Source organism: Amaranthus tricolor, chromosome 7 (genome assembly GCF_026212465.1).
Source record: "Amaranthus tricolor cultivar Red isolate AtriRed21 chromosome 7, ASM2621246v1, whole genome shotgun sequence".
Classification (NCBI taxonomy): domain Eukaryota; kingdom Viridiplantae; phylum Streptophyta; class Magnoliopsida; order Caryophyllales; family Amaranthaceae; genus Amaranthus; species Amaranthus tricolor.
In genome coordinates, this window is record NC_080053.1 from 31,623,286 (window position 1) to 31,644,276 (window position 20,991).

Here is a 20,991-nt window from a genome sequence, read left to right on the forward strand (position 1 = left end):
TACTCTAACTAGAAAGGACCTTGTAATCCCAATGAGTGTCTGTATGTTAGTTGTTGTTCCATCATACATGTCTCGTATAACCTCAATATAGCTCTACGAGATGTCCTTTTTCTCCAAGCTCTCCCAGATAATATATCGCGGTATGCTATTATAAGCCTTCTCTAGTTCTATAAACACCATATGCAAATCCTTTTTCTTCTCCCTATATTTTTGCATTAGTCTTCTAAGCACATGTATAGCCTCAGTGGTTGATCTCCCTGGCATAAAACCAAATTAGTGTTCCCTAATCATCGCCTCTTGTCTGATTCTCTTCTCTATCACTTTTTCCCACAATTTCATTGTGTGGCTGAGAAGCTTAATCCCTCTATAGTTCCCACAAGCTTGTGCGTCACCTTTGTTTTTATACACATGAATATGTGTACTCCTCCTCCATTCTTCAGGCATTGTGTGTTACCTCCAGATAACATTAAAAAAGTTAGTCAACCATCGAATGCCTTCTTCTCCTAAACACCTCCATACCTCGATAGGAATGTTGTCAAGGCCAATAGCTTTGCCTTCTCCCATATCTTTGAGAGCTTTTCTAACTTCATATGTGGTTATGTTCTTGATTGTCCCATATTCGTGTTGGTTTAGAACATTAGGAGTCTGTCCTCCCTCCTCCTCTGGCCCCCTAGATTCATTTAGCAATTGAGAGAAATACTGATACCACCTTGTTTTGATGTCTTCCTGTGTCAGCAAAACTTATCCGTTCTCATCTTTAATGCACCTAACTATCCCAACATCTTGCTTCTTACGGGATTTGGCCTTTGCAAGCTTGAAAATATGTTTCTCTCCCTCTTTTGTATCTAATTTTTTATAAAAATCTTCGTACACTCGACTTTTTGCCTTAGCTACCGCTCTCTTTGCTACCTATTTGGCCTCTTTATAAATTTCTTTCTTGATTTCTCGATCTCCCTCTTTCGTGCAAGACAAAAGGTCTTTGAACCTTTTGTTTTTTTCATTTATCTTCTTCCGAACCTCCTTGTTTCACCACCACGCCTCCCTATATACCTTTGCTTAACCTGTCGACACTCATAAGTTCTCCTTAGCAGCTTCTCGAATAGTTTCAGCCATAGATTTCCACATATGATTTGTGTCTTCGGAAATTCTTGGGTAGCTCAACGATTTGATCTTGGCCGTGAATGTGGCGGTTACATCCCCTTTAAGTTTACCCCGCATAATCCTTCGTCGACACTTTACCTTCTTGTCGACAACTGCTTTGCTCAATATGAAAGACCAACACAAACAAACGATGTTGAGTTGGCATCTTTGTACCAAAAACTAGCTTATAATCTCGAGATGAGACTTTATCAGTTCTACGCACTAAGGCATAGTCAATTTGGGTCGTGTGTACGACACTCTTGTATGTGATCAAGTGTTCCTCTTTCTTTTTAAAGATAGAATTTGCTATAACCAAATCATGGGCTAGAGAAAAATGTAGTAGTTGTTCTCCACTCTCATTCCTCACACCTAGGCCGAAACCGCCATGGACTGACTCATAACTATCTGCTTCCTTGCCCATATGCCCATTGAAATCTCCTCCTACGAAAACTTTCTCATCTCTTAGGATATTTCCTATAATGTTATTTGTGCAGTCCCAAAAATAGAGTTTCTCCAGTTCATCTAAACCAACTTGTGGCCTATAAGCACTAATGATAGACGTGATTTCTCCTCCTAGTACTATTCTAACCAACATAGTCCTATCATTGCACCTATTCACATTGACCACTTGTTCCAAGAGCTTGTTGGATACGAGGATCCCAACCCCACTACGTCTGCCATCCAACTCTACATACCACAACTTATACCTTTTTACCGCGGTCGAATCATAACCCTTCCACCTAGTCTCCTGAACACACGCCACATAAATATTGTATTTACTAAGCTCATCGGAAAGTTCCAAAGACTTGGCTTCTAACGTGCCTATGTTCCAAGTCCCCACTCTTTACTCAAAGTCCTGAAAGAGTCTCCCCTTAGAACCCCTCCTCCTTGGACTCGACCTCAGGTTATCATAGTTCAAGTCTTGGTCTATCTTAGTTACCAAAAGCTATAGAGAAGGGTTTACTTACTATCAAGACCCAAAAAAAACTTAGCTCAAAAATAACTAACTCAAACCGAAGTAGACTATTTCCACACTAGGCAACCTAAACCCCAAAGCAACCCGTGAAGAGGGAAAGAAAAGAACTATAAACAACAAGAACAAACCAAAAAGAGCTAACTAAAATTTACACAATCTAGGGTGTACAAGTGCAAAAAAGTACACAAGAAGACAACTATCAAGGGCGTTGGGTGTCTTGGTCGGCAGCTGGAGTGGTTATGGTCGTCTTTATCGGCAGTGAGGTTACCTGCAAGGGAGCGGGAAGCTAAAGGGATTTGTTTATAATTAAGTGAATTTTGAAGAAGATATATTTTGTAATTTTGACTTGATTTTTGTTTATAATTTTGCTTTAGTATTCTATCATATATTTTAGAAATCCTACTTCAATTTTTGGTTTATCTTTTATTAAATATAATACTTCTATAATATAAGGAGTAGATCTTATCATCTTAATGTACATAAAAATTTAGTATAAATTGATGATTTTAATTAATCATTTGTTGTGAGTTGTGGCTCAATGAATAGAGTATCTGCATGTAGAGTAGAAGGTTTGGAGTTTGATCCCTATTGGGCGCAGGTATCAGTTAGGGGGTTTCTTGACTGCGCACATCTCTCTTTACTCCTTCCTTGGGGGAATGGGTATGATTTGTCTGCATCTTTTAGGAAAAAGAAAAACTCTCACCCGGACCCTGCTTTGTGCGGGATATTACGAGTGTCTTTTACCTTTACCTTTTATTTGTCGTGAGTTGTGACTTGTGACACTAAACATTAAAGGTAGATTCTATATATCTTTAATTGTTAATCTTTTTAACTGTGAAAAGATCTTAAAGTCTTAGTTAGAGCATATAAAATTTTTTTAAATATGTTATTGAGTTTAAATTTTATTACTTTCTCTGCTCTTCCCTCAATGTATCCATAATATAAAAAATCCTATCTAATTGTAATAGAAGAACTTAATAAAAGTTTGGTCATTATATTGTATTGCCTAGTGGCTGAATCATTAAGATTAGCATTAGTTTATACAGTAATGTCCCAAAAGGAGGGAGGGAGTGTGTTGTTTTACTCATTGTTTACAATCAACAACTAATAGGCAACATTGCCCTTAATTGGCGGCAATTGGTTCATATTTATACTTGAACTTTATCATATACTTCCCTTCTTTCCATTTTACTTCTCACACTTATTCAAATACACTTTTTAACCGCTCATATTCAAAAAAATTATTTTAAATTATATACTCTCTTTTATTCATTACAAGTATCCTGTTTGCTTTATGCACATATTTAATTCTTAATATCTCTAATTGTGCATAATTAAAAATTATGAAAAATTGATTTAAATAATCCTTAAATTGAGACGAATCAAATAAGATTTCACTTGACTATATTTTAACTTATAGATTAGTAATAAAATACAAATTAAAAATAAGAAATAAATAGTGTCCAAAAAATAAATACAACACTTGTGGTGAATAGGTGAGAATATATTGAAATAACTCTAGCTAACCAAATTATGTGATATGACTATACATTTTTAAAAAACTATTCACTAATCAATATTAAACTTTAACTTCTGAATCATATAAAGTAAAATAATTTAGCTAAGTTTACATATTTTATTTTTTAGAGTTCTATATTATAAAGTACAATTTAATATTAATATAGTTTTAATGAAATGACTGGAATAATAAGACTAGATTTTAAATTTTTCACAGTATGAGTTAGAAGAGAAGACGGAAAGAATTGTCAAATAAAAAACAAATTGACTTAGCTTAAACCTAATAATTAATTCAAATCTAATTTCATTGTTTGTTGTGTCTTTTTATTTGTCTTGTCTTTCTTCTTATTTTTATTTGCAGATCTTTCTCAAGTCGAGGGATGATATTCAGTTTTTTTATTCCTTACCTAAACTTAATCAAATTTTTTATGAGCGATATATATACAATAAAAATAAAAATGATGAATCAAAATAAACCTAAAAATGACATCCAACTTAATAATATTAAAAATAAATAAATAAAAGATGAAATATTAAATAATTTCAAGTGATAATTTAAATTATATAGAAATATGATGAATTAAGGATGATAAGCTAAATGTTGATATAGTTGATAAAAAGGTGAATAGATATGCAGGTAATAAAAGGATCGGACGAAATACTCCTTACTTTAATATGGTTGGCAAATGAGATGAAGAATGATAATGGCAGGTATTCATTTGGCATGTGAAATGAAGTTTTTTTAATAAATAACATTTAAGCTGGTCCACATGTTTTTACCAAATCATTTCCAAAGCTTTTTAATTTAAAGCTTTATTTCCAGCCATGATTTTACCTAATCATTTAAGCTGCTTCTCCGTATTAATACCAATTAAATGGACCGTAAGTGGACTATAATCATTAAATTAATATTAGTTAAGTACATATACTTTATATACTATTAAGTCTACAATACTTCTACTCATTTTAGAATTTTTTCTCTTAAATGAGTAGAATAGAGGAGTATTATACTTCTTTTAGTTTATAGAAAATATACTACTCTTTAGTCCTTCCTTTTCATTTAATATGTTATATATATATATATATATATATATATATATATATATATATATATATATATATATATATATATATATATATATATATATTTGTCAAAATTCTAAAATAAGTGTTATATTTCTAATTGTATAATGTAATACATTAATATGATAATAAATTAACAGATATGGAAAGAAACACCACATAAATACTCCCTCCAATTCAGCACTAACGTCCCATTTGCTTTTTGGATACTATTCATCTCTTACTCTTAATTTGCATTTTATTATTAATCTACAAGTTAAAACATAGTTATGTGAGATCTTGTTTGATTTGTCTCAATGCAAGGATTATTCATATCAACTTTCCATAATTTTTAATAATGCACAATTAGAAATATTAAGGATTGAATAAGTGCATTGGATAGAGTGTATAGAGTAAATGGGACGTTAGTACTGAATTGGAGGGAGTTGTATCTTTTTAAAATTTTTATTACTCTCAAAAAGTCATACTTATATGGAACCCAACAAGTACTATTTTAACTTATTATATTAGCTTAAACTAATATTTATATGTTCTCACACTATATTTTATCAAACTTAAATAATTTATATCAACATTTTAATTGTTTTTGATGAACAATATTTTAATTTTTAGATGTGTATATATTAATTAATTGGGTTTAGTCTTCAAATTAAGTCGTAGTACTCCTACTAAATCAGGTTGCAATATGTGTCATGACAATTTTCTCTATTATTTTTTTGGTAAATTTTATAAGCGTAATATACTTGATATATTGATGATGATTTTTTTTCATATTAATATTATGAGTAAAACTGAATTTATTAATTCATAATGAAATCTATTCTAAAATTTACATATATCTCAATGCTACATAACATATTATTCTTTGTAAAAATCTTTAAATTTTAAGAAGTATACCTTTGAAATATAAAATCATTTTACTGGTAAAGGGAAAATAATTTTTTGCAGAGAATTACAAAACAATTAAAATCAATGAAATTTTAAAATTAAGTCATGGTCAATAACATCTTATTAATGTTTTTATAATTTTATCTTAAATAGCATAAACATATTTTTTTTTTTGAATATATGCATGGTTTGTTAAAGAGAAAAATAGTATAAATCAAATTCAAGACTTTACAAAATAAAAATAGTACTTTTATATGTATCCACTAAGTCAAGACCAGACTCATAATTTAATTCAATTTCTTTTAATCCAATGGTTGACTATTTAGATATTTAAAGTCCAAGATTGTTGGAGTGTTACAAGTCTAGAATGTAATTGGTAATTTTATTAATAAAGTATAATCAGGAGAAAAAAAAAAAAAAAAAAAAACATGTGGACCGAGCAAATTGGAATAATGAAAACCTTATCCATATAAAGTTACTACCACAAATGTTATCCATATATTAATATAGAGACAACCAAATTAATATTTTATTTTATTTATTTATTTATTTTGGTTTTATGAATAGGGTGACAAAATTATGTAGGTCCAATAAACATGTGCTGAATCGTTATCATGGCAAACTAAGAAAATATGTTAATTGCATGCTCCAATTTTATGTAACACAGTCCATTTTTCCAACCTATAATTATAATAATATCCAACCTAGGCTTTATATTGACCGTTTAATTGACCTCTTTTTAAGTTTTTTGTTTTTTTCTTTTGATATTTATAAGATACACATTAATATCAACTTTCTCAAACCATACATCAAATCTATGATTTTTTATTTTTTAGTAATTATTTTAAATTTTAGTTAAAAATAATAACTGATCACTTTGTTTATATCTTTGAGTATATGCTACAATGGTAAGTCTATTATGTCATATCAGTTCATAGGAGTAGACCATGTAGTTTTCTTCTATGACCTTACTGCAAATTATAAGCTAGAATACATATTTTGAACATTAGAAACATGAAGAGGATGGATTTACATAAATTATTCGAGAGACACATTAGATATATGAACTAAATAGCCCAATTAATACAAATTGAAGAGAAAATTAAGAATGTTGACTTATTGTTTTGAAGTCGCCTCTTTGAGAGACGGTCTCTCACGTGAATGTTGAACGTATCAGAAAGCCTAGGACCGACCCAAAAACGACGCCTAGGGATGTCGCATGTGTCGAAGCTAAAGCAATCACTCAACCAAACTGTAACCGCTGTTTAGCAAGAGAAGGGAACTCGCTTTATATTATTAACCAGTTAATAGCAGTAACATGTTACATGACACAAGCAATTGATTATTTGGGCTAAATAAATTTCTATAGAATGCCCAAAGTATCAAATATCAAAACCCAAACAAATAATTGTAGGTAAAAGTTACAAAATTCACAACACAAAAAGAATATGGATCATGTGATTAACTATGCCTATAACCATCCTGATTTAGGTGGCCAACGAGCAGTTCCCTGTCACAGTTCGAATCCGGTATCATCTCCCATAACCTTAAAAAGCTGGCACATGATTGGACTAAGCCCAATTTAAAACCCTGAACCGATCCGTTGACGGTTCAGGCAAGCCCTACTTTCAGGCTGGTTGGTTTAGCCTAAAACCCACAGATTTGCAGGTAGGCTAAACATGGTCCAGCCAGTGGTCGCCACTAATCACGACTATCAACATGATCTTCAACTATTCCAGTATTATCGCTGCCCTCCTTTTCCGTTACAAATATATTCTCATCATCATGAAACCGGGCCGAGCCATTTTCTTCTCCTGCCGGTTGTAAGTGATCCTCATCATTGTAAGGCCTGTCGAAATCATTGTCTCGAGGACGACTCCTCTTCATAACTTTGGGGAAAAAAGCAACTTCGTTTGCCTCTGGTCGTGTGTCGTCGTGTTCCAACCTTTCAAATCGAACAGCGCTGACTTTTCTTGCATTCCCAGCTAGTATCTGCAGAGCATCCAAGAGATTATCATTTTAAAAAAGATTCTTGCTAAACAATTTTATATCACGAAAATAGAACATAATATAATCATAACAGCATAGGAATATAAGACAAGTTTTTCCAACTAACGGGAAATGTTAAATTAGTGTTTCGAATCAAGTTTTTGTACCGTTTTGGTATAAACAGTTCAAAACATGGTACTGGTTATAATAACACGCTTCAATGGTATGAGCTGCCTGAAAGAACTTTTGCAGTTAACAAACTGCAACAGTCATCCAGAAACTGTTGACTTTAACGAGGCAAAATGGCAGACATAATCTCAGCATACCTCAAGCTTGAAAATTTGAGACTTCTTGGTTTCTCGCCGTTCAGAATCCGTCTCTTTGTATTCATTGTCCTCTTCTTGACTATCCTTCTCAAGAACAACCTTAATGCTCTCACCTGTTCTTGGAATATATCCAAATGCCTCGCAAACAAAACCAGAAACTGTCTCATATTGATGACCCTGCCACAAAAGATGAGCAAAATCGTAAGTGAGGAGTGAAATCCAACAAAATAACAAAGATAGAGTCCCAAGAAGAGAAAGAACAGTCTTTTTCACTATACATGCATAACAAGTGAATCTGCAAACAATTAATCCAGTGTAAATTAGCGAATTACACAACACATAATTTGAACAAGAATATAACTAGAAATATGTGACGGGGGGAGTATGAAACTTCACATGAATAAGTGTATAATCATGTAAGACTACTTCACCAAAATTTGAACCAGAAAATTGCTTGCAATGCCTAAAATAATTGTCCTTCATAATTCTTCCGCCAAGCATCACCAATATCTCTCTAATCAGATAGCAGCTTGGTCCACCAAAGCTCAAAATAACGAAGGGGTAATAGAGGTGGGTGCAAGAAAAAAGAAAAGTACCGTACCTCAGGCATCTTAATAGTTAACTCTTCAGAAAGCTGATCAATTGTTGTATTAGCATCCACATCATAGATCCCGTCAGCTCGCATCACAATGTAGCCCGTTTTCTTCTGAATTTCTTCCTATACCAAGACAAAATCACAGCTATAAATGAGAAAGTTGATGAGACTAGAACCGAGACAACCACCTCCAACTCTTTCAGCCTGTCACCAGTCACCACCAAAAGCTTTCTTCACTCCCCTTCCCTTCTTATACAAAAGCAGGTAGGTTGAGAGGCTATGAAACAGAGAGGAAGTGATGAATTCATATCACAGGCAAGGGTAGGGAATCAAGAAAGACAGCTTTGGAGTGAATTTTTAAAAACAGGAAAGTGTGAAAGCAGGATTTCAAAAATGAGTCCTTAAGTGTAGCTATCATTTCTAAAAGATGGTACATGTATGCCAAAAAAATGCACAAATTCAATGCAAAGGTCTCTTGTGAACATGCAGATTGAAACTACTTCCTCCGATTCTTTTTACTTGCAACTTGAACTCAAATTCCAGTTTGAGGCTTACAATAATTATCAACAAAAGGCAGAGAAGACTTCAGATGAAAATCAAAAAGAATTTAATGCTAAAGCCACAAATTTTAAACTGCTATAAGCACTCAGTCACAACTCATGAGGCCTATATTAAAGAAGTTTGTTTGCACCAAAACTTCATAACATTTTTCTCATGTAAGCTCGTGTTCTTTACTATAACTTGTACTTGAATAAATAAATTAATAGGCCATGATTGACAAACTAAAATGAATTCATCATAACTACAATATCAAAGTAAAAAAGGATTTTTGAACAAAGAAATTTAACCTTCGAATCATTCTCGTCAAAGATTTCACCAACAATTTCTTCAACAACATCTTCCAAAGTCACTAACTGTATCATGCACAACAGAATAGGACAACTAAATCAATAAAAAGGGTGAAAGCGAAAAGAAAACAAATGAATGTAAGAGGGAAAATGCAATGATAAATAATCAAATATAGCTTAAGCCTGGCACTGGCAGATTAAATAATAGAATTTTGTAAATTACACTTGAGTCACATTTCTGCCACTTTGCAAACAATACTAGGAACCACAGCGGAAAAACACAAATAATTTTCATACTCAATAGAGTGTATCAAGATTCAAGACTGATTACAAATTCAGCTCCAAAATAAACAATACAAAAGAATGAGATCACCTACCCCGACAGTTCCTCCATATTCGTTAAGGACAATGGCCATGTGAACTTTTCGTATTCGAAATTCTCGAAGAAGATTCCAAACTGACATTGAATCTATAACATAAACAAGACAATACGATTATAATTGATTCAAAGCCCAATGAAATAAATCAAAGAGAATCTGGCTCCAGACTTAGACAACAGCAATAACAACAACGCAAAAGCCTTGATCTATGGGATCGGTTACATAAACCAAGACTAGTCCATTACCATATCGTAAGAAAGTTGGCTTGTTTTATTCACAAGCTTCTTGCAAGCAAAGACATCGGAATATTATTTGGATATTGCAGAGAAAGTATTCGCTTGCAACTTAACTAAAAGGATACAGCAAAGCAGAGGTAGACCGTAGTATACAAAGGGGTCGGGAGGAGGATAAAGGTACCAACAGTCCTACAGACATTGGCAATTGAGAATAGCCTCAAAATCTTGATTGCACAACAGCATTCCCTCTTTTTTACGATCAAAGGGTGTGGAACAAATTTTGATAGGGGAACCCTTTCTATCAATATTGCCAATAGCACTTTTTACAGCAAGTATAACACATGATCGACTAAAAGGAGGACGAAAATTACAAGCGATACACAACTGCACACATGCATGAACATATATAATATAATTCCTTATAGAAGTGAATGAACTAAACACATTAAAGACAAAGCTACTTGTCTTTCATCAAGCCTCAGTTTGAAGGAAGCAAAGATGCTATGTTGAAAAATCTGACAGCACAGAGGGTATTAAGGACTGCTCTCATATATAGTGCATAGTCATCCAATACATTAAGTGCGTTTCTATTCCCCAAACACTTCTCATCTATGAAGTCCTCCATTTATTTTTAAGAAAAAAAATTCTTTGGGTCAATGCAGGTTTGGCATCCCACCAGGGTATATGAATAGAAAGGAAATATCAAACCACGTGAATTGAGACCATATGCACCTGCAACATTTTCTGGTAGCTAAAGACATCCAAATATGCAACTTAACACATGCGGTTATTTAGTAATTGCTCCAAACATAAGGAGATGGGGGACACTCCAAAGAGATTGAGAAAAGAATAAGCCAAGGCTTACAGAGATGGATTCCAAGTCCATAGTGTAGAGGCTTGATGAAGCATCAAGTTCTGCAAAAGAAATATTTTGTACATGAAAAGTGCTACTACCCCCGCATGGTAAGGCTTCGACCTGTTACAAACAACTATGGGGACCTATCCATTGGTAGGAGTCTAGTGCACTAGCTTGTTCAAATTGTTATCAAAACTTCAATTCTGAGGATATTGTAAAAATGCAATAACGAGAATGATGAGATTTTAGTCTCACCTAAATGTCGGTCAAATCATTAAATATCCCTTGATACGGTCCTAGACATGGTTCCTTTTACACTTTAACAATGCTGGAAATACTGATTCATTTGTTTTAAAAACCTTTACAACGTGGTCGATGTGATACTATGCGACCCTGTTTTATACTATAAATTTTAATTTGACTAAAAAGGAAGTATAGCCCTCCCTCCAATTGATGCTTCAATCACTTAAGACAACAGTGCACAAACATGAAATAACCAGGATGCTCCAAACAAAATCAACGTAAGTCCAACGAGGTATAACTATGACATGGTATGAGCATTGAATTAATGCAACCTGTAATCCATACACAACTAAAACATGATGATATTGAAAGTTCTCAAACGAGGGGAACAAAAACATCATACAAATTCCCAAGTCACATGTCAGCAAGTACCTGGAACAAAGTAAGCTGGCTTGTGTGCCATGTCTCCAACAGTAGAATTTTCCAATAGCTCCCCCTTCAAAATCAAACATGGTATAATTATTCTGTAAACTATGAGCTCGATGTTTAGAATCAACACTCTAGAAAGAAATTATCCTGAGAAGAATCTAGCAGACCTTCTGAACATAATCCAGCATATCCATTGCATATGCAATACCAACTATGTTATCAACACGCTGCTCAAACACAGGCACCCTAGAAATCACCGTATAGAAAAATGTCATCATATGAAGATAAAGATGATATACTTACGAAAAATAAAGTATCACAAACCTCGAATATTGATGCGTTAACCACAAAGTATGGAAGTCGATCAATGATGCACTTGCATCAATGGCTACAACATCAACAAGAGGTGTCATAACCTCTCTAACATGTGTGTCTTTGATCTCAAGCACATTTTCAATCATGTCCTGAAATGTATATATATGACCTTGCAAAGTAGTTAGAATGCTTCGAAAACATTGGAAGATACCCCCTATGTGGCTATGTCCAACTCTAGTTCCAAACGCTAAAATTCTCAACGAAACGCTCGCAACTTGAATGAGGGATCTTAGTTAGGGATCACCAAACAGTCAATTTACGACTCTAAATATGGGGCAGACAACAAAGAACGCGTTGCTACAGTTACCAGTGCATTCCTTATTAAGAATCCAAACACTCTCCATAGTGTTTTTTAAAGTTGAAATATAAAGAAACACACGATTATAGAAAACCCATTTGATAAAGAGAGCGCGAGCGGTGAAAGAATCAGGAATTTAAGCCCATGCATTACGAAACGGTAGAGACAACACATACCATAAAGTCATGTTTCAACTAACAAGAACAACCCACAAAGGAAAGTTTTCAACTACTAAATTTGAAAATAGATTCCTGTATGGAAATAATTTTATCACTTCTGTAAACTTCATTACAAGTTCATTTAAACATCTGGCAACAACCAATAATTTTACCAATTCATATGTAATCCATATTAAGCCAGAAATAGTTTTAAAATAGAGCATATCATTCCCATAAAAAAATCACAATTCAACTGTATATTTACAGAATGGGTTTCAGTGCCTTCTAGAAGTCAACAAGATCCTTCAACTGTAACCTCATAGCGCCAAAAGATTACGGCATTCCCAAAGCAAAAGTCTACTAATGATGTGACCATGTCCATACAAAGAAGTGGACATACTTAGTAGGACCAAAGACAAAAGAGAGTTGGATAAGATTTCAGTGGAAAGTTGCAACTCACAAATGTAAACATCTCTTTTCCATGTCTTACATTCCTTTTCCTATACCATGATATTACCTCAAATCTATGACTAAATTATAGTTGTATACGTTTACTATTCACATCTACCACTTGGAGAATGACTAACTATTTCAGCTTCTATAGTGGGTCATTAACAGCGATTAACACACAATGAGTCCCTACCATGGAGCATATTATCACCATAGAATAAAATTGTGGATATCGCTGCGATTGCGGTAACGAACGTGATGCCGTGGACACGGCATCTTGCGGTGTTACTACTCGTTTTGTGGACATTCTCATGTAAATTTTAACGTGACAATGTCATTTTATCAGTCATCAAGGTTATTTAAGACCATATATTTAAAATAAAGGTCATAATAGACCTTTTATTCTAATACACCTTTTAAATAAAATAATACTAGCAACTTAAAATGGTTCTTACTCCATGATTTTAAATCATGGGTTATGTAACGGGGTTATGTGGTTCCGTAAGCTCAAAATTCGTTATGAAGCAACCGTTATGTAACGTAACAACCTCATTTTTATTCCATGATTACAACATTAAAGAGAAGGCTATAGCGCATTTTGCGGCAAGCAATTAACATGCCAACTAAACAAAAAATATGTAATATAGCAATATAGTTATACCTGTTCTTCCTCTTCTATTGCTCCACTCAATTCTGCTCCTCGCAACATCAACTTCAGCTCATCCTCAGTTACATAGGGTTCACTATCATAAGAAATTTGCAAGGTACAAAGAATTTTTAACATGCCGAAAAAATGGATTGTGAAAGAGTTCAATACTGAAGTATTATTTACAGTCACTCACACTCACATACACTGTTATTTATATTTTGACTTTCGAGCACTTAACAGACCCTAGATAAAATGTGATGGTAAAGCTAGATTGCACTTACAAATATCAATATCAGCATGAACTCTAAAGAAAACAGAGAAAAAATAGTTTGTCATAGAACATTGCCCAAATTACTAGATTGACTAGTGTCACATGATTTGCTAATCTTCTCACGAATCGCAAATTCATAAAGGAAATTAGTGGCGAATTATGTTACACTGAGATTGACACCCTAGAGCAACATTAAGGAAAAAGGTCATTTGCTAAATTAATAGTCGCCAACACAAACTTAAGTTTCTAAATAAGCCACATTTGACTTCTTTTTGAGAGAATTTAACTGTAGACCAACAATATATATTTACACAAAGATTCACAATATCTTACTTTCTAGTAATAAAATTATATTCTTTACCAAGACTACAACTAAAAACAAACAGCGATTGTAAACATTAGTCGAAAACTCAAAGTATGAAGTCCTTGAAGTATTGTACAAAATTAATAAACAAAGTCTAATAAAGTGGGACTTAACACACATTAACCAAACAAAATTGGGACTAGCTTTTGACAAGCGAAGGAAATAAGGAGCTTGATATCCTAAGAATTCATATTTGCTCCCACCGTTGTCCAAATTTGCGTGATATGATGATCCATACACCATTATAAAATTAACATATAGGACGATAAATTATTTTTAGTTGTAGTAGTTTCTTAAATTTTGCCTCAAGAGGAAAAACAAATCTTTTGGGAGTTTTGTGGCTATAATATAATGAGAAAAAACCATGTTGGTGTAAAGAAAACAAAAAATGGGGGCATATGGAAAGTCAACGTTTCAAGTGCAGATACCAAATCGTCTCATCTTATGCTGAAACTAAGCAATGTGAAATATATCTTCAAATTGCTTTGCCGAGGGACAAGGAAAACATAACAAAGGCTTGAAAAAGTTGGGGCCTTTGGGAACCAAAGGTCTTGATAAGAACCAATAACAATCAATCACTTTGAAGTTATATGGTCTACGTAGGTTTTTAGTTGTAATGTGTTTGATTTTTTACATTATTAGTATAGAAGTTTTAACTTTGACCTTATTTTTACTCAGAAACAAATGTTATTAAGGGAATCCATTGGATTCATCTCAATTTATAATTTACAAACATCAATATTAATTAATTTTTACGAATGAACAATTAAAGATATTAGTAATCAAAGTTGTGCATTGGAAAGGGTTATATAAAATGAATAAAGACATATTAATGTCTTTTTATTAAAAATAAAAAAAAAACCATGTATTTTCCCCAAAAAATGAATGGTTACCCAAAAAGGATTCTTAAAGGTTAATAGAACCATTTTCAAAAAAATTATTTTGTAACAGCCTTTCTTACTGGAAAGGCGGGGGACAACTTGCTAAAACTGAACATTAGTATCCAATAACTGCTACATTTAAACTATCAATTCTCGCTATCATGGAAGCAAACAAACTACATTGCATATGAAGCAGTCTCTTATTAAAAAAAGGTTTTAAAGGCATTGAAGCAAACCTTCTTCCTTTTAATCCAAGCATTTTTAGTATTCCCATCGACAAGAAAGTGACGACTCTTCCCACAGGATATAACACCAAGGAAAGCCAAGCCACTGGTCTGACCTAAAGAAAACAAATTCAAAATTAAAAAACAAATAAGACGTCCAAGAAAACTCCATACCTCAACTTAACCTGCTGCTCATAAGCCTCAAATTAAATAAACTAGCCTGATTACCAAGTCATAGATACAAAACTATGGATGCAAGACAACTCACCACAAATCTAGCAACCTCGGTGGCATTATGTACAGCTATGCTCTTCGGAGTAATCTCAGTAAGAAGCAAAATGGCTACCTGAAACCAAACAGAGAAGTGAGACAATTAAAAAGTACAAAAAGGGAAAAAGGAAAATGTATAGTAAAGCCAAATGACATACAGTCATCACTCCAGTTGCTGCACTGATCCCAGCTTCACCAAATATTGCTGTTGCAGCCTCAGTAACTAATGCGGTTGCCGCAATATTGACAACTCTGTAAAAGAATCTCCAATAATAAGATATGGGAACTAAAGTTTAACAGGAAACTATAGAGTAATATATAAATAAAATGAAAGAAATATACGTTGTTCCAATAAGAATAGTTGTGAGAAATCGAGTAACATCACTCCGAAGTATTCTGAAGACACCATTATCAGGTTCCTTTTCAGCTAATTCACGCACCTGAAGTAAAAGAACACTAAAAAGTATAAAAAAGAGTCTAAACTGAACTATATATGATCTCAGGTACAGCAAATACAGAAATTTTCACATAAAATGAAGACTAAACATTATTATAAAGAAGCATAGAGAAATGAAGTCCGAAATTTTCAACTATAAAACACCGGGGATATTACAACTACAAGAAACTTAAGTGTAAAAATAGATATAACTATGGTGCTGGCTGTATGGTGGAGGTCTGTCTTTTACCCAAAAAAACAAAATCAAGGATCTGATACTCTGGCCACTGTCTACATCTATTAAAATGACCAAGGCTCCTTGTAGATTTGTTATTTTGGCCTAGAAAGGCACAATCCCAATGATCCCTTAAAAAACTAACTTGAAGAGAGGAATAGTTTGTCTTTCCGGAAGATATATCTAAACATACATTATGAAAAGTGAGTTGACCACTTCCCTTTTATGCTTGTTTGCTTTGTCATGAGTTATGACACTAGAGTTTATCTATATTTAGCATTTATTAGGTTCGCCCAGAAATATATATAAATGGATATTAGCAAATGAAGTTCAAAGAGAAGTAGGTCACTTGAAAGATAAAGTTCCTTAGGTTATTTAGCCTTTGCTATTTTTACCTCACAAAATCATTTTCAGAAATAAAACGTTCAGTTAATGACCAATAAGCACAAACAAGAAAAAAAAATGTTCAAATTAGTACGAACAAGGTTCAATAAGTGCAGATAACAATTTCCCAAGTTCAATGTATAGCTTAAAATAAGTCTAGAACACTACCAATTAGGACATACAAATTTGAAGGGAAAAAAAACAAAGCTTTTGTGGTGTACATGGAAAAAGAGGACGAGGAGAAAACCTAATCAGTCCAAGTCTCCAAGGATCTACCATATTTTGTTTATCCAGCGACTAGTAAAGTTGGAGTCAAGTGTTTCGGTGTATCGTAACTAGCATTACCTAACCTCATATCTGTTCTTTCGTTGCTTATCCTCCACCGAACTAGCATTACCTAACCTCATATCTCTTCTTCCGTTGCTTATCCTCCAGTCTATTTATACATTGCGTATCCTTCTGACTGTTCATCCCTTACTTTCACAGATAAGGTCAAGCAAGACTCTAGATTTAGGCTGATGAATATGTCTAAAGATACTTTGTAGATTAAACGTCAAGCAAGTGACTTAGGGGCATGCAGTGTAACATGATTCGCCAGTTAATTCGCTTTTTGAATTCGCAATTCACGTAAAATGACCCTAAAATATCCCAAAACCGACCATAATTCGTTTTTTTGATTCACGATTCGCAAAAAGTTTAGTGAATCATGTGACAGTGGGGGCATGGCATTTTTTAACTCTGGACCTCTTGGTCATACAAGATTGTCCCCTCAGTGTTCTTTCAATAATTAACAAATTTTCTATAGCCTTAAATTAAACAAGACATGGCTTCTCAACAAAACCATTTTAAAGCTTGACGAGAAAAAAAAAACTAGTGAGTAGCCTTGAATTAAACAAGTCAGCAACAAGAAATTTAGAGAGAATGATACAATTTAACTTTGGAAAAAAAAAAACTCAACCATACCAAATCCTCTTTGAAACAAAACACAACCAACAAACGGGTGTTAGTGTTAGCAAGTTCCTAATATTTATCAGGAATGCAAACCACCTATACTCATAGAGAGCTACAAGTTCAACTCTCCAAAACCCAACTCAAAAAACTCTATAAGCAAGGGGACATCTCTACGTCTTTTCTAGATTCTCTAACGCATTGCATATAACTAGTTTCCATTCCTGGTATTCACAGAACCAATGCCCATTGGCCACTATCTCAACTGCAATAGACCAGGAACTAATTCTCTCTCTCTCTCTCTGCCTCTCATTATTGCATCCTTTTTTGTGAAGTGAAGGGAAAGGTTTAAGACTTCCCAACTCCTCTGCTACCGCATTAAATATTTCAAGCATTAAGTGGCAATAAAAGACTATAAATTGAAAACCAAATTTGAAAACAAAGTCATCAAGCATTTCTTGTAACTAGTAGTTGAATCATTAAGCATTTCTGGATATTACACCCAGCAATTTAGAATTGACAAGCACAAATAATATACAAGAACATCATGATGAATCATCGAAGCTTGAAACAAAGAAAAAACAATCACATATTTGTATACAACATCATCAATAACAAATAAAGCAAAAAAAATCACCTTCCAAGGCCAAAGTGTGGTGATAGAGGTCTCCGCCATAGAGAAAAAAGCCGAAAGACCCAAAAGTGCAGCAAGTATCAAACCTTGTTCTTTCAAAACCATAAGAACCTGCAATGTCTTAGGCCAAGCATTCCTCAACAACAATATACTTTGCCCAATAACTCCATACCCAGCATTAACCACCCCTTCAGCTGCCATTACTCTTCTACACTCGAAAACGATGAAAACCCCACAAATAATAGTAGCCAAAAACACCCCATTCTTCAGCAATACTTTCACAAAATCAAAATTCTCTCTTCCCCTACCTTCCACAATTGATTTATCTTTACCAGTCAAATTCTCATCATTATTTCTATAACTCAAACACTTGATACATCTATCATTACTACCATTAGAAATTGCAAAAAGGGTGGTTTTACACAGAACTTTTCTTGGGGAAATTGAAACCCCAATATTATTACTAAATCCAAATGATTTTAGGCTATTACGATTATTAACAGCTCTAAAACAACTTAAGGCTGCTGTAGAATCAATTAAGAGTTCCATAGAATGAAATTTCCCCAGAAAAAATCAAACAAATTAAAGTCATAAGCTAAAATTGTAGAAATACAATTGAACACAATCCCTCAAAAACCCTAAAATCGCATTTCCTTCGCCAAAACCGTTACCAAATGTAATTGGTAGTATTGAATAGAATTGGAATATCTTTCCCTAATTATTCCATCTAAATGATAGGGATTTATCGAGGAAAAAAAACCCAAATCGATAGAATTAGATCCAGAATGTAAAACAATACTATCTGAGAAGATGAAAGTGCAGACAAAATTGGGAATTTTGAGGAGGAATTTGGGTGTCCCTGAATGATTCTGTGCAATTACTGTTTGGGAAAATTTGTGTGCTTTCAGCAAGTTGCAATTTTGCCAAAAAAACAAAAGTTTTGGGTTGTCAGTTGTGAGGCAATACGCTGCGTTTAATATGAAAGGATTTGTCGTTTACTCGATCTAATTTCATCTCATTTACAATTTAGGACAATTTTTTCTTTTAGGCAATACTCTTTGACATTATCTTCAAGGGTGTTTTAAGTTTTAACTTTAAGGATTATTTGTATAATAAATTTTGGGTGTTTAAATTTTAAATTTTTATGAATTTAATATCACAAGTAATATTATAATTATTATTATTACCATTAAAGGTGAATCTTATTGAAAATTTAATGTTATTATATTTTGTAATTACAATTGTTTAAAAGAAATTGGAACTTAATGTGATAGTTGATTCGACACAATTTAATTTGTTAACACTTTCATCTTATAAAGTGACTTATTTTTAAAAATGATATTTTTGAGTGTATAATCATAAATTGTAGGGATAAAGTGATGTAGACGTGATTTATTGAAGTTAACGAGTTTTATTTTCACGCTTTACTAACTAAGCTAGTAGATATGCGCAAGTATATATATTTGTTTGCCGCATATTGCACTTTATAAATTTACAATGACATAGAAGGTTTATAAATATAAAAATTAAACTGATCATAATTGATGCATTTACTTAGTAAAAAAATTCTCTGCACACTAGTGAAAAAAATTTTATATGCTGCGGTTTTATCTTCGTTATATGCTGCGGTTATATATATATATATATATATATATATATATATATATATATATATGTATATATATATATATATGTATATATATATATATATATGTATATATATATATGTATATATATGTATATATATATATGTATATATATATATGTATATATATGTATATATATATATATGTATATATATATATATATATATATATATATATATATATATATATATGTATATATATGTATGTATATATATATATATATATATATATATATATATATATATATATATGTATATATATATATATATATATATATATATATATATATATATATATATATATATATATATATATATATATATATATATATATATATATATATATATATATATATATATATATATATATATATATATATATATATATATATATATAGGAGAGGGATCCATTGAGAAGGGGTTGAAAATGAAAAGGGTAAGAAGGACTCTAAACCCTTGATTTCACTAAAATAAAAAAAATTATGGTCACGATTGAGCCAAAAACTCATAATTATAAAAGTAACTATGTTGCACAGAAAGGTAACTGAAATAATTTTAAAATGTTCTTAATTTATAACATAGTATCCTTTTTTGTATATATAGTATCCAAACAAAATCAAATAAAAATGCTTCTCGCCCTTCTCATTTTAAAATCCTTCTTATTTGATCCTACATCTATATAATATATTACACAAAAACAAACTTTTACGTTAAAATTCATACATATATTACACAAAAATAAACTTATACACAACATTTCAAGATATACCTAACATTCAAGTTATAAACTTATACTTTAAAATTCATAATTAAACACAAAAACAAACTCATACACAACATATGTTCAAAGATTGAAACTTTAATAAACCCTAAAATACCATAAAGCTTGAAAAACTAAAAGGTTGAAGAAATTATACCTTAGATTGTTCAAAAAGCCCTCATATATTTTATGCTTATAGGAATAGCTTCACAGACCAATCTCCAAACACCAATTTATCAAAACATGATTGAGATTCACATAACTTGCATCAAAAAACGAAGACAACAATACATACCTTAAAAAGAAGACAACAATAAATACCATTACCATCAAAAAAACCTAAGTGAGATTCACAAACAACAATTTTCGTGGGTTTTGAAGAAGAAATTTTACCTTAAAAAACAAAGTCCTAAAACAATTGCGTGGGTTTTAAAGAAGAACAAGAACAACAATTTTTGTGGGTTTTGAAGAAGTTAAAGGTTGAAGAAGAAGAAGAAGAGGA

General features: G+C 32.4%; 2 protein-coding genes across 2 annotated transcripts; both read right to left on the reverse strand.

Moving 5' to 3' along the window:
* Positions 1-93: 93 nt before the first annotated feature.
* On the reverse strand, positions 94-7,141 carry LOC130818700 (uncharacterized). The gene is made up of 5 exons (XM_057684859.1): positions 7,084-7,141; positions 1,240-1,962; positions 772-845; positions 495-726; positions 94-257 (listed from the first exon to the last, which is right to left on the reverse strand). Exons 1-5 carry the CDS (start codon positions 7,139-7,141, stop codon positions 94-96), a joined length of 1,251 nt encoding a protein of 416 aa, XP_057540842.1.
* LOC130818377 (putative DUF21 domain-containing protein At3g13070, chloroplastic) lies at positions 6,870-19,019 on the reverse strand. The gene is made up of 14 exons (XM_057684539.1): positions 18,088-19,019; positions 15,790-15,887; positions 15,606-15,699; positions 15,446-15,523; positions 15,190-15,293; positions 13,450-13,531; positions 11,832-11,971; positions 11,675-11,753; positions 11,511-11,574; positions 9,741-9,832; positions 9,364-9,429; positions 8,522-8,638; positions 7,921-8,097; positions 6,870-7,597 (listed from the first exon to the last, which is right to left on the reverse strand). The coding sequence occupies exons 1-14, from the start codon at positions 18,631-18,633 to the stop codon at positions 7,307-7,309; spliced, it is 2,028 nt and encodes a 675-aa protein (XP_057540522.1). The 5' UTR covers positions 18,634-19,019; the 3' UTR covers positions 6,870-7,306.
* Between the last annotated feature and the right edge of the window lie 1,972 nt (positions 19,020-20,991).